Source organism: Nicotiana sylvestris, chromosome 6 (assembly GCF_000393655.2).
Source record: "Nicotiana sylvestris chromosome 6, ASM39365v2, whole genome shotgun sequence".
NCBI classification, from domain to species: domain Eukaryota; kingdom Viridiplantae; phylum Streptophyta; class Magnoliopsida; order Solanales; family Solanaceae; genus Nicotiana; species Nicotiana sylvestris.
In genome coordinates, this window is record NC_091062.1 from 102,205,569 (window position 1) to 102,218,773 (window position 13,205).

Consider the following 13,205-nt stretch of genomic DNA (forward strand, 5'->3'; position numbering starts at 1 on the left):
AAGACCTCACATTTACTTATCATGAGCAAGATGCAAAATCGAGTTCCTCAAAATCAACAATTCCACAGCGATATCTCTTATCGATCGTCTTTCTGAATATAGGCATCGTCTTATTACGAATAGAAGTTCGGGACTTAAATTCTTATAACTGAGCTCTACCACACGATCTAGAATAAGAAGAAAGAGTGACAATCCTAAATGCGTTGTAGCCTTCTGCTTATAAGTGTGATGCACGACACACCCATAAACAAGACTCTACTAGACACGGCTTGTAGATTCCCTAGGATAGAACTGCTCTGATACCACTTTTGTCACGACCCAAACCGATGGGCCGCGACGGGCACCCGGTACCTTACTCAACCGAGTACCAACGTAATGTATCTTTCTTATTACATCATTATATACACATGACATACGGGCCTAATAGGCCAATATAATTATTTATAAACTCAAAACATAGGCCGAGAAGGCTGTACAATCTTTCACATATACAACATATGTCTACAAGCCTCTAAGAGTACATAAATGTCATAAAGGTAGGGATAGAGTCCCGTCATACCAAACAATACACATCTAAATCATACTAACCAAACAAGCAACTCCAAAGCAAATGGAGCGCACCAACATCTTCCGCTGAGCTGATAGCCTACTTGGAGGGCTCTCGACCTGTCTATCGGGACCTACGGGCATGAAACACAGTGTCCCCAGGCAAAAGGGACGTTAGTACGAATAATGTACCGAGTATGTAAGGCACATAAATAAATACATAAGAGACATAGAAGAAATATAGAATACATGACTTAACCTGTAAGTCTGAATAACTTTGTAAATCGTAAATTACTTTTAGCATCATGCATATGCGTATGAATGTCATGTCATGCATAGGTACATGTTTCATAACATCGTCAGCCTCCGAGGGCATCCCATTATATTATATGGGCAACATTATCATCATATACTAGCTGATCCGGTGGTAGTGCATATATAATGCCATAACCTTTCCCATATTCCATATACATATATATACATACATATATACTCGTGTATAACGACAATCATATTTCAGTCACTGTGGGCAACATCATCATCATATACTAGCTGATCAGGTGGTGGTGCATATATAACGCCGTAATCTTTTCCCATATCCCATATACATATATTTACATATATACGTGTATATAACGCCATCTGGTCATGGATCAATTCACATGAATGCAATGCATGAAAAGTACCTTAATAAAATCTTTCGGAATGTCATAAGACCATTTGCCTTTGAGTAATATCATAAAGTTAACTCTTTTCAATTTTCGTATTTTTCTGAGACCCATGAACAAATGATAAAATATTATGACACATGAAAATTCAAGAACATAGATATCTCAAATACTTCTAAGAATAGAGTTATTTATGGAATTTGTGCATTTGCACGTTTCGTTCGTATCGTATAGATCATGCCAAAAGAAAGAAGGGATAACCTTAACATACCTGGAGTAGGAAAAATTCGTGTACTTAATATAATTGACTAGAGATAAAACCATTTGAGAGACGCATATGATGATTAATTCTCTGATCGCAATAGCACTAATCTTGCGCACTAAGGCTTTATTTGCTCTGCTATTACTGCTAATCTCTTTCTTTTCCACCTCAATAATGTATAAGCACTTATAAGATGGCTTATTGCTCTCCACTTCCTCAATAGAAAAATATTTTGCATGTCAATGCACTTGCCACTTTATCAAAGCTAGAAGACAAATCAGCATGTGTTTCCTATATAAGAGGGAAGATGAATGACTTCATATACAAAATGATGGACTGAAATGTCAAAGGGATGATCTAGGTTTTTGTTAAGGACATCCTTAAAAGATCATGAAAAGATAACATGTATAAGGCTTTTTTCATGAAGAATGACTTCATTCTCATCATCAACCTTCATTTCTATCATATTTTTAAAGTTGGAATGATAACTGCTGCATCCAAAATAGGGCTTAGCAATAGCAGTGATTCTTAGAATAATTGTTTTGTAGTAAGGCCAACCATTTACTTGCCACCTAGCCAAAATGAGTACGAGTCATTTGGTTAAGGATTGGCTTGTTGCGACGTGGAGGGTGGGGTGGGGATTCTAAATCTTTATATACTAATTTATTATTGAATTAGGTAATATCCCACTACCCGGTAATTAACCAATTATTCGTATAATTTAAAAATTATAACAAATTACTTAAAATTCTATTTATTTTTAAAATACTTTATATATACTTTATATATTACACTACCGTGGTCATATGGTACATTGCATGGTACTAGTCCATAAATATCGAGTATTTTAGCTCGGGCCGCATTTTATCCCAAAATGCCAAACTTCGACAAAATTCTTTTTCTTTGACTTGCTCCCCCTTTCACCTTCATGAATTTACTAATCTCTTGTGAAATAGCATAATCCTTATAATCCCCAAATAATCTTTTCCTTGGACTGATGTCTATTACCTTACGACAAATTCAACGTAAAATACTACAGGGTGCAACATCATCGTAACTTATTACTACGAAGCGTAATATCATCGTAATGTAATACTGTCGGGTGTAACACTATCGTAACTTAATACTGCATGACGTAACATCAATCATAATATATTATTGCAGAGGGTAACATCATCATAACATATTACTGCAGAGCATAACATCGACGTAATACTGCGGGGCGTAATATGGGCGAACAGATGTAGACTCGAGGCCTGATACCATCCAAGAGATAGAGGAAAATGAAAACATCAAAACAATGATTGAAGAATTGGAGGCTGTAGTACTATTTGCACCTCAGCCTGAAAGGAAAGTCTACATTGGGGCCAACGTAAGCCTAGAAATGAAAGGTAAGTTGGCTAAATTTTTGAAAACTAACGTGGATTGTTTTGCCTGGTCCCATTTTGATATGATAGGAATACCTCCGAAAGTGATGACCCACAAGTTAAATGAAGATCCATCATACTCACCTATCAAACAAAAGAAAAGAAAGCAAGGATCTTTCAAAAATTAGGTCATTCAAGATGAGGTGCAAAGACTTTTAAAAATTGGGTCCATCCACGAGGTAAAATATCAAAATTGGTTAGCTTATACTATAGTAGTACCTAAAAAGAATAGTAAGTGGCGAGTTTGTGTAGATTATACTGACCTAAATAAAGCTTGTCCTAAAGATTATTTTCCATTACCGCATATAGATCAACTAATTGATACTACTGCAGGACATGAATTGTTAAGTTTTTTAGATGCATATTCAGGGTATAATCAGATAAAAATGAATCCTATAGATGAGGAAAAATCTTCATTTATAACAGACAAGGGGATTTACTGTAACAAAGTAATGCCATTCTGTCTCAAGAATGCTGGAGCCACATATCAAAGGTTGGCGACCAAAATGTTTCAAGAACATCTAGGGAAAACCATAGAGGTCTATATAGATGATATGCTGGTCAAGTCACAAAAAGCAGGGGATCATATCCAACACTTGTCTGATACATTTCAAATTCTTCGTAAATTTAACATGAAATTTAACCCTGAGAAATGCGCATTTGGAGTTTTGTCAGGTAAGTTCTCAGGATTTCTTGTTTCTAACTGTGGCATTGAAGTAAATCCCACGCAGATTAAAGCTATTGAGGAAATTCCTGATACACTAACAAGTAAAAAAGAAGTACAGAGACTGACAAGAAAAATAACAGCTTTGGGAAGATTTATTTCAAAATCATCAAAAAATGGTTCAAGTTCTTTTTAGCCCTAAAAAAGCAGGATCAATTTGAATGGTCTGAAGAATGTCAACAGGCGCTTAAAATTTTGAAAGTATATTTATCAAACCCACCGTTTCTTACAAAACCAAAAGATGGGGAGAAACTACTCATCTACCTTGCTGTTTCAGAAGTAACGGTAAGTGCTGTGTTAGTTCGAGAAGACCAAGGTAAACAGTCTCCGATTTATTATGTTACCAAGTCATTATTAGATGTTGAAACTCGGTATCCTTATCTAGAAAAACTTGCACTTGCATTTATTATGGCATCTAGGAAGTTAAGACCTTATTTTCAATGTCATCCCATCTTTGTAGTAACCACCTACCCCTTGTGTAATATATTGCATAAACAAGAGTTATCAGGTAGATTAGCCAAGTGGGCTATAGAACTAAGTGAATATGACATTACATATCAACCTAGAACTATAATAAAGTCACATGTTTTAGCAGATTTTGTGGTAGATTTTAGTCAAGGGATACAACTAGAAGTAGAAAAAGAACAACAGGTATTTAACGGGTCTAATCTAGGAACTTAAACCTTATTTACTGATGGTTCATCGAATGTGAAAGGGGCAGGTTTAGGTATTGTTTTGATACCACCCACGAGAGAAACCATACGACAAGCCATAAAATGTCACCCTATTTCTAACAATGAGGCAGAATATGAAGTTGTGATTGTAGGTTTAGAACTGGCACGAGAGCTTGGTATAGAACAGGTCATAATCAAAAGCGATTCACAGCTCATAGTTAACCAAATGCTAGGGACTTATACAGCCAGAGAGGCAAAGATGCAGCAATACCTGGAAAAGGCACGAGATTTGGTCAGACAATTTCAAACTTGGAAAGTCGTGCAGATGCCAAGAGAGGAAAATGTAGAGGCAGATGCCCTAGCTAATCTTGCATTTGCTGCAGAAGTAACGAATGATGAAAATACTTCTGTGATTCATTTATTTCATTCCGTACTTGATTAAGACAAAAGCGAGGTAAATTTCAATAATCTAACTTGGGATTGGAGGAACGATATTGTCAATTTTTTGCAGTATGGAATTTTACCTGAAGATAAGAAAAAGGCCCAAGCACTTCGCAAAAAAGTTGCTCGATACTATTTAAAGCAAAGCAATCTTTATCGTAAAATGTTCGGTGGTCCTCTAGCAAGATGCCTTGGGCCTTCTCAAACAGAGTATGTGATGAGAGAAATACACGAGGGACATTGTGGTAATCACGCGAGAGGAAGATCTTTAGTAAAAACCATGATTAGAGCCAGCTATTACTAGCCTAAAATCGAAGAATACACGAAAATTTTGTGGCTAAATGTGACAAGTGCCAAAGATACGGTAACAACATGCATCGACCTGCTGAATTATTACATCCGGTCATTGCACCGTGGCCTTTTATGAAATGGGGGATGGATATCGTGGTTGCACTACCGCAAGCTAAAGGCAAGGTAAGATTTTTCTTAATACTCACTTATTACTTTACTAAGTGGGTAGAAGCAGGAGCTTTTATATAGGTACGAGAAAAAGAAGTTAGAGATTTCATTTGGCAAAACGTCATATGCCGATTCGGGGTACCAAAGAAAATCCTATGTGATAATGGCCCACAATTTATAGGCACGCAAATCACAGAATTTTTTCAAAGTTGGCAAATTAAAAGCATTACTTCAATGCCTTACCATCCGGTGGGTAATGGACAAGCTGACTCAATAAATAAAGTCATTATCAACAACTTGAAGAAATTGGAGGAATCTAAAGGCAATTGGCCAGAGGTGTTACCTGGGGTCTTGTGGGCTTATCGAACAACCACAAAAACAAGTACGGGGGAAACACCATTCTCACTTGTATACGGAGCTGAAGCCTTAATTCCAGTCGAGATAGGGGAACCAAGTACGAGATATACACAAGCTACTGAGGAATCAAATGAAGAAGAGATACGAGTAAACTTGGATTTACTTGAAGAAAGGAGGGAAGCTGCATTTATATGGATGGCAGCGCAAAAACAAGTTATGGAGTGATAATATAACCGGAAAGCTCGTCTCAGATACTTCAAGATTGGGGACTTCGTACTCAAGAAAGTTTTCCAATCCACGAGGGCAGCTAATGCAGGAAAGTTAAGTCCAACTTGGGAAGGGCCTTATAAGATTCATGGTATCGCAGGAAAAGGAGCATACGAACTTGAAACACTGGATGGCAAGATTCTACCTTCAAATTGGAATGTTGTTCATCTGAAGAGATACTATTTCTAAGGAAAAGAAATACCCACGGGCAAGTATCCTCATTAATAACTTTTATTTTTGAATTGTTAAAATTTTACTAACGATTTTAGATGATAGGCAAAAAGCTAACCCGCACTAAATGATGAATTATGACCTGAAAGACACATGGAAAGAACATAATTCCCGGTCTAGGGTTACAAATATTCTAATGGAAATTTAAATGGGTTAAGCAGTCATCATCTAAAATCGTACCTCCAAGTCTCGTATATTTTTCCTTTTCAGGAAAAGGACCACGTGGAAGAAATAATCAAGTGCTCGATATTTCATACTTTAAAGCTCAAACACTTGGGGGACTATATAAAATATATATGATATATGTATAATGAAGGCAAAGAAGACTGAAAATAATTAAAGTTCAAGTCAAGCCCAAAAGTCTACTCATCAAGTATATCAAGTTCAGAGCAAAGTCACGAGCCAATAATACAAGCCAATCAAAAAACCTTCATATAGATTTCAAAATCTTATGATGTCTAGGTTAAAGGCAGTAGTTAGCCATGGGTTATAAAAAACCCTTGGATTTTCTTTCCTTTTTGCAAATCTGTTGTAAAGAAAACAGTTACGGAAAAGTAATAGAAGATATTTAAATACATGTAAGATGTTATTTAAATTTGACAAAGTTCAAATGAAAACTTTATCAAAGTTATTTCAAGAAACATGTGTGTTCCTATTTCTTTTCTCGTATATTTACATCATTATGAAGTTGAGATGTCTTCTTCATTAAGTGTCGTATATAAAAGGGCCCTCTTTTATAATTTCATGTTTGATTCAAAGATCCATGAAGTTAACAAAGCATTATTTTAAAAAAAATGCAAAAAGGGTAAGATGAAAACCTATGAATTAAAAACAAGACCTTGAATTTATATAATGAAACAAGGCAAAAAAGAGTAAAACAGAAGCTCAAGATAATTAACTTAAAATAAAAAGTCTTGTAATATTAAGTTTAGACTAAGTATGAACTTAGTCATAAACTGATTGTCATTTTTTACAAATTGCCCCGAAAAGGTCTGGGGACTTGTCATTACCAAAAACTTAACCCCCAAATGGGACTAGGGGTAAAACCACAAATTCCACCAAGAAGAAAAAAAAGGAGTCAAACTTCATAAACTTTCACTGTGGAGAAGAAGAAGAGTCTAAAGCGGTATCATCAGCAATAAAAGGCTCGATTTGATCTGAAGGAGTTGGGACATCCACCAAGCCTACATTAGCTTTAACATACTCAGGAGTATCAGCCATGGGAGAAGGAAAACTTTGGTGTTGCTGAGTTTTCTCAATGGTTTCCTTTATCTTAGCTAACTCAACATCCAAATTAAAACCCTCTTGGCTAGCCTCCACTATGGTATCATGGCGCGTGTTTAAAATAGCCTAACTTAATTCAATAGCAGTTTTTTCCTCAAGAGCTTCATAATCCCTTTCCCATTGGTCAATCTCATTTTTGAGATCTTCATTCTCGGCCAAAGTAGCATCATAAGAAGATTGCAAAGGGGCAAGTGAACTTTCTAAAAATTTGACCTTATCAGAAGACACACGAAGATCCTCTTGGGCCTGGTTGAGTGTCTGAACAAGTTCACCTGCATAAACTTCTTTTTCGTTCAGCAAGGCCCTCAATCCTCTAATCTCTTCGCTGGCTTTGGAGAGTTGCTCTGAAAATGATATCTCAAGGAAATTTTTATCCTTGCCAGCCTGATTTGTAATGACCCGGCCGGTCGTTTTAAGAATTAACGCCCCGATCCCCTATTAATTATTTTCCCTGTGTTAGTTTCTGCTATTTTTGATTTGCCCGGATGTTTGGTTTTGAGTTTCGGAGTGTTTTGAGACACTTAGTCCCTAAATGAGAGCTTAAGCTTTAAGATTTAGACCGTTGTCAGAGCAGTGTGAAGACGGCCTCAGAATGGAATACCGTCAGTTCCATTAGCTACATTGGGTGATTTGGGCTTAGGGGCGTGTTCAGATTGTGTTTTGGAGGTTCATAGCTAATTTAGGCTTGAAATGCCGAAAGTTGAATTTTTGAAGTTTCCGATTTGATAGTGGGATTTTGATCTAAGGTTTGGAATGGAATTCCATAAGTTGGAATAGCTCCGTAGTGTTGAATGTGACGTGCTTGTAAAATTTCAGGTCATTCGGACGAAGATCCAGGAACTTCCACTCAGTCTTATCATCCTTGAGGTGAATCGCTTCTATAGAGACTTTGAGGTATATCTACCGCGTCCGCAGACCGAGAAGTCCCTTTCTATCTTTCTGTAATAGTATAGCCCTTCAGTATTTTCCTTTTGTTTAGACATTTCTGGAGTTAGAGCTTCTTATGTATCTATTAGCTTGTGATTCATAGGGTTCCGAATTTTGGGAAGTGTTAGGTTGAGATTCTTATACTGTTATATGCCAGGCGGCATCTTAAACACTATTTCATTTTGTTATTTCGGTTTTATAATATTTTCCTTCTGCAAATTATTCTTTTCCGCATTTGTTAGGCTTACCTAGTCGTAGATATTAAGTGTCATCACGATGGTTCACGGATGACTGGGATCGTGACATGATTGGAAGAAGCTTTCTTAACTGCTATCCCCGATGCCATGACTCTTAGCTGCTGCTCTAAGGTACACTTGCTTTCTTCTAGAACTTCCATCTCAAGATGAAGACTTTCATATTGCTCTTTCCAATTGTCTACTTCACTCGGAAAATTAAGCATTAACTGCTCCGTATGAGAAACCCTCTCCATCATCTCTGTGCCAATAAGTTTGATCTAAAAAAGAAGAAAGGGGTAAGAACCTTAATAAAAAAAAGAATGGAATAAAGCATAAACAGAAGCAAATACCTTCAGTGACGATTGCACTATATCATTCATCCAAGTCAAAAAACTATGACTCTCAAGCTTGGACTTTTCGACTGGACCGATCAAGGGTTTCAACCATACGTCAGCCCGACCTGACTTTTTCAAAAGATTACCATCGGCAGGGACCTCAATGGTAATCTCATCCATCGCTGCACTTCCACTTGAAGAACCAACCTCAGTACGAGGAATGGTAGTAGTAGGAACTGTAGAGGAAGTCATAACAGCTTGGGGCAGAGCAGAAATAGTAGCAGTAACAATTGGCAAAGAACGCACCACAGGGACAGACATGGTAAAGGAGGCAAATGGTACTTCATCGGAAACTAAATCAAAATTTTCACTATCAAACCCACGAGAAAAAAGCTATTCATCAGAGTCACGAGCTGCCGCAGGAGTATCATCATCAGAACTCACCAAGGTGGCTTCAACAGGCTCGGTCACGAGAACAGAACGGGGAGGAGTCACTTCATCATCTGAAAAGGCGCGTCTTCTGGCCCGTGGCCTTTTAACCAAGGAACTTCCATCATGTTCCTCTTCCTCCTCAGAATCCTGGGTCGCATCAGCCTTCCTTTTCGATGAAGAACTCAAGATTATCTCTTGAGCTCTTTTCAAAGAAACTCTGCAAGCCGCGACTGCTTCAGCACTTACACCACGTATGGGGAACCCTGATAAAAAGAAGGGTCAAATAAATTCTAAGGGAAAGATGAATGAAAATATGGAAATAAAAGGGATAAAGCATTTACCATGAGTTTTAACCTTCCAACCAAACCTGTGTGAAAGATTTATCCAAGATCTACCTTCCATCGGATCAACAGTCAATAACTTTTCTACTCAACCACGAAAATTGGGAATCTCATAAACAGTTCCCATGGTTACTGAAAAAAGAGAAAGTTCAACAACAGCGGGAAAAATAAACCCTTTCAAAATGGAAAAGAAAAAAAATGAGAGAAAATTGTAAAAGTAAAACTTACGTGCAAAATTCCACTTTTTAGAGAATGGTACATTTTCTTCACCTACTAAACCTACAGTAGGGGCAGCAAGAAATCCGGCATACCAGCCACGGTCCTTGTTATCCTCAGGGCTAACTAACACTCTCTTACTTCTCGCCACTAAAGTAAAGATCCCATGTCGAAAAAGCTAAGGGGAGTAGAGATGGAGCAAATGAAAAAAAAGTTAAAGGCAAATTATCCAATGTTGTTAAGTTCCTTAGACAATCAACAACCCTCCACACAATGGGGCCAATCTGTCCTAGACACACATTGACAAAACGACAGAACTCAATGATAACAAGATCAATGGGGGGTTTAAAATTCAATGTAAATGGATATGTATAAACAAATGAAAATCTAGTCATGTAAGATGTAATTCTTTGGTTTGCATTAGGAATTATGATAGGGAAGTCAGGTCTCCAATGGCATACGGATAATAGAAATTAAACCTTCTGTAATCTGAGAAGGATAAATATCAGCATGATCCAAAGAAGACATAGAAGAAACTTGATTCCTAATCGATTCTCTATCAGAGTAAAAAAATAGTTCAGAAGGGATAATTTCATCTACTAAAGGCTCACGAACTGGTTCACTAGAATCTTTACCTCTAGAAGAAAATCTATGTGAATGAGAACCCCAAGTTCTAGAAGGAGGGGTAGAACCCACTGGAGGTAAGGAAACACCTCGTATAGACGAAGACCCTAAACTACGCAATCTTCCCCCTCTTCTGCTTCTAACAGGAACAAGAGAAAGTTCATCAACAATGGGGACTCTTCGAGGACTAAGGTTTGAAGAAGACATGGCTGAACGAGGAAGAAAACAAGAATGAATATTCTAAGATAAGTAACTTTTTATGAGAAAGACAAAGACAAAAGCTATATTTATATTCAGAAGCAACCGTCAAAGAAAAAGGTGTAATGATGGAAACGTCATAATGGAAACTATCACTTCATAATTGATGAAGCCGCAAAAAAGTCCTAAAAGACGTTGAAGAGTCGCAGATCCAATCAGAAGATGCCACGTGTCACGAGCATTAAATGGAAGTGACATATAAAGCATCAGTTCCAGAGAAGGTATAATGGCGGCAAAAATTCCCGCTTTAATGAGATCCACTTCCAAATATTCTATTGTTGAATAAATGGTAAGTGGGGGGACTATCTGTATTGGGAAAAATCGAGTTACTATATCGAATTAATTATGTGATGACATGTCATGACACATGGATCAGTAAAGGAATGACAGTTGGCGAAGAATAGTTGAAGAGGCACGAGCTTTAACAGACACGGGCAATGATATAAGAAAACCAGAAGGGATGAGTGCTCGAACCTCTTGATAATTTGAAGAAGTATCGGAAGAATGAACCTAGATAGCAAAAGAGTATAGATACGTATTATCGGTAGTTAATGAGCATTAATTACAGGAAACGTTATAGAATCTGTACTGAACAGTTACGATTGCCAAATTATAACGTTACATTAAATGTCATTAATTGTCCATAATAACTCCATTAAGGAAGGAAAGAAACATATTACTTAGAAATAACTATAAAAGTTGAGGAATGAACATTTGTAAGGACATAAAATACTATTGGAATATACTGATTTACTTTGCTTTTTATCCAGCTATTATTTACATCAATTATTCTTATTTCTTTTTAATTATCAGTAACTCGAGTTCTTCTAAAAACAAGCTTTGACCGAAATTCTTATTTTTGGTTAAACAAATCGTACAATCAAACCTATTCTTTAATTGCTTAATCTTTAATATGGGATAATGATGATTATACTTCTCCATATGCAATTGAATACACCACTGTATCGAATAGGAGTAGATATACTACCAGATTATCCAAATTCCTTCTAGGAAAGATTACATACATTGGACAATTTACAATTCAAATAGTAATTGGCTTTTCATTATGACTACTAAGCATTATCAATCATTAGTTCATTATTACCATGATTAACCATTAATCTTACCAGAAATATCACAACAATACATATTCAAAGTATAGGTTACTAAACTACAGCAATCCCATTACCTGAAGCTCTAAAACTCACGCTGCTAACTTCCCACGCAACCAGCGAATTTCGGAAAGAAAATTCTCTTTTTCTGTTGAAATTTCTTTTTTAACAGATATAAGCCTAGTATACCGGGAGAAATTCAAATATTACAAAGATTTACAAGTGGTCGTTCAAAAATAGCCCAATTTTAAAAGTAATAGAAATTTAGTCACTTTTTATGTAAAGATAAATCTGAACAAAAACACTGTTCAAAATTCGGAAAAATACTCCAGCATAATATACTGGAGTTCCAATATATTATACTGGAACTCCACTCTAATATACTGAAGTTCCAGTATAATATACCGGTCCAGCATAATATACTGGAGTTTGGAGCACCGGTTCTCCAGTCTCTAGTATATTATACTGGAACCAGCAAAGTATACCGGTCCAGCATAATATGCTGGAAGTTCATACGCAGGTACACCGAACTCCAGTATATTATGCTGGACCGGTCTCTATTGCAGCAAAATAGTGGTTATTTTTCATTGACTTGATAAATGCTGACTATTTTTGAATGACCAGTCTTAAAACTGCCTAGACCGTGCTATTTTTACTAGTATACCTAATGTCTGCTAAGAAAATCTCATGTGAGAGCATTAAAAGAGTAGACTTGGCCCACATATGTGTACCTTTTAAATAATAAACTAAAGTTACTTACTTATAATTCTTAATTTGTACTAATATGTAATTAGCCTTTTACCATAGTATTTGACCCAATAACTATAAATAAAGTTAATTCCAATCCCATAATTAATAAGTACATAAAATATTGAGAGTTATTACATTCTCCCCCACTTAAATTCTCGTTCGTCCACGAACGAGTTAGAATGTATACTTGAAGTATTGAATTACTGCGGGTATTTACTCGACATGTCAACCTCGAACTCCCTTGTAGTTTCATCCATCAAATGTGAGCCACAACACTTTTACTTAAAGCAACATTTTTCGACCTCAAAGTCACATTTCTCTATTAATAGTAGCGATGAACCTCCTTCGTGATTTAAAATTTTCATCTAGTTCTACTTCTTTGGACTGAATTTTATAACTCTCGTCATAAAGGCACACCCTAAACATGGGCACATAAAACACATGTACAGCTAAAAATCCCGAAGGCAAAGCAAGTATATACGCCACTCACCCAATCTGATCCAAAATCTCATAACTCCTTCATAGGAAAATCCTACAAAAAGAATTGTTTACGTATCAGGAGCTCTCAGTCATTATCTTATCTATTGGTATATGATATTTATCTGCTCTAAAAATCTGAAATTGTCCTCGTATC

General features: G+C 36.5%; 1 protein-coding gene across 1 annotated transcript; it reads left to right on the plus strand.

Annotated features, from left to right (window-relative positions):
* The first annotated feature begins 5,435 nt into the window (after positions 1-5,435).
* LOC138871037 (uncharacterized) lies at positions 5,436-5,783 on the plus strand. Its single transcript, XM_070148887.1, has one exon. It carries the CDS (start codon positions 5,436-5,438, stop codon positions 5,781-5,783), a length of 348 nt encoding a protein of 115 aa, XP_070004988.1.
* The last annotated feature ends 7,422 nt before the right edge of the window (positions 5,784-13,205 follow it).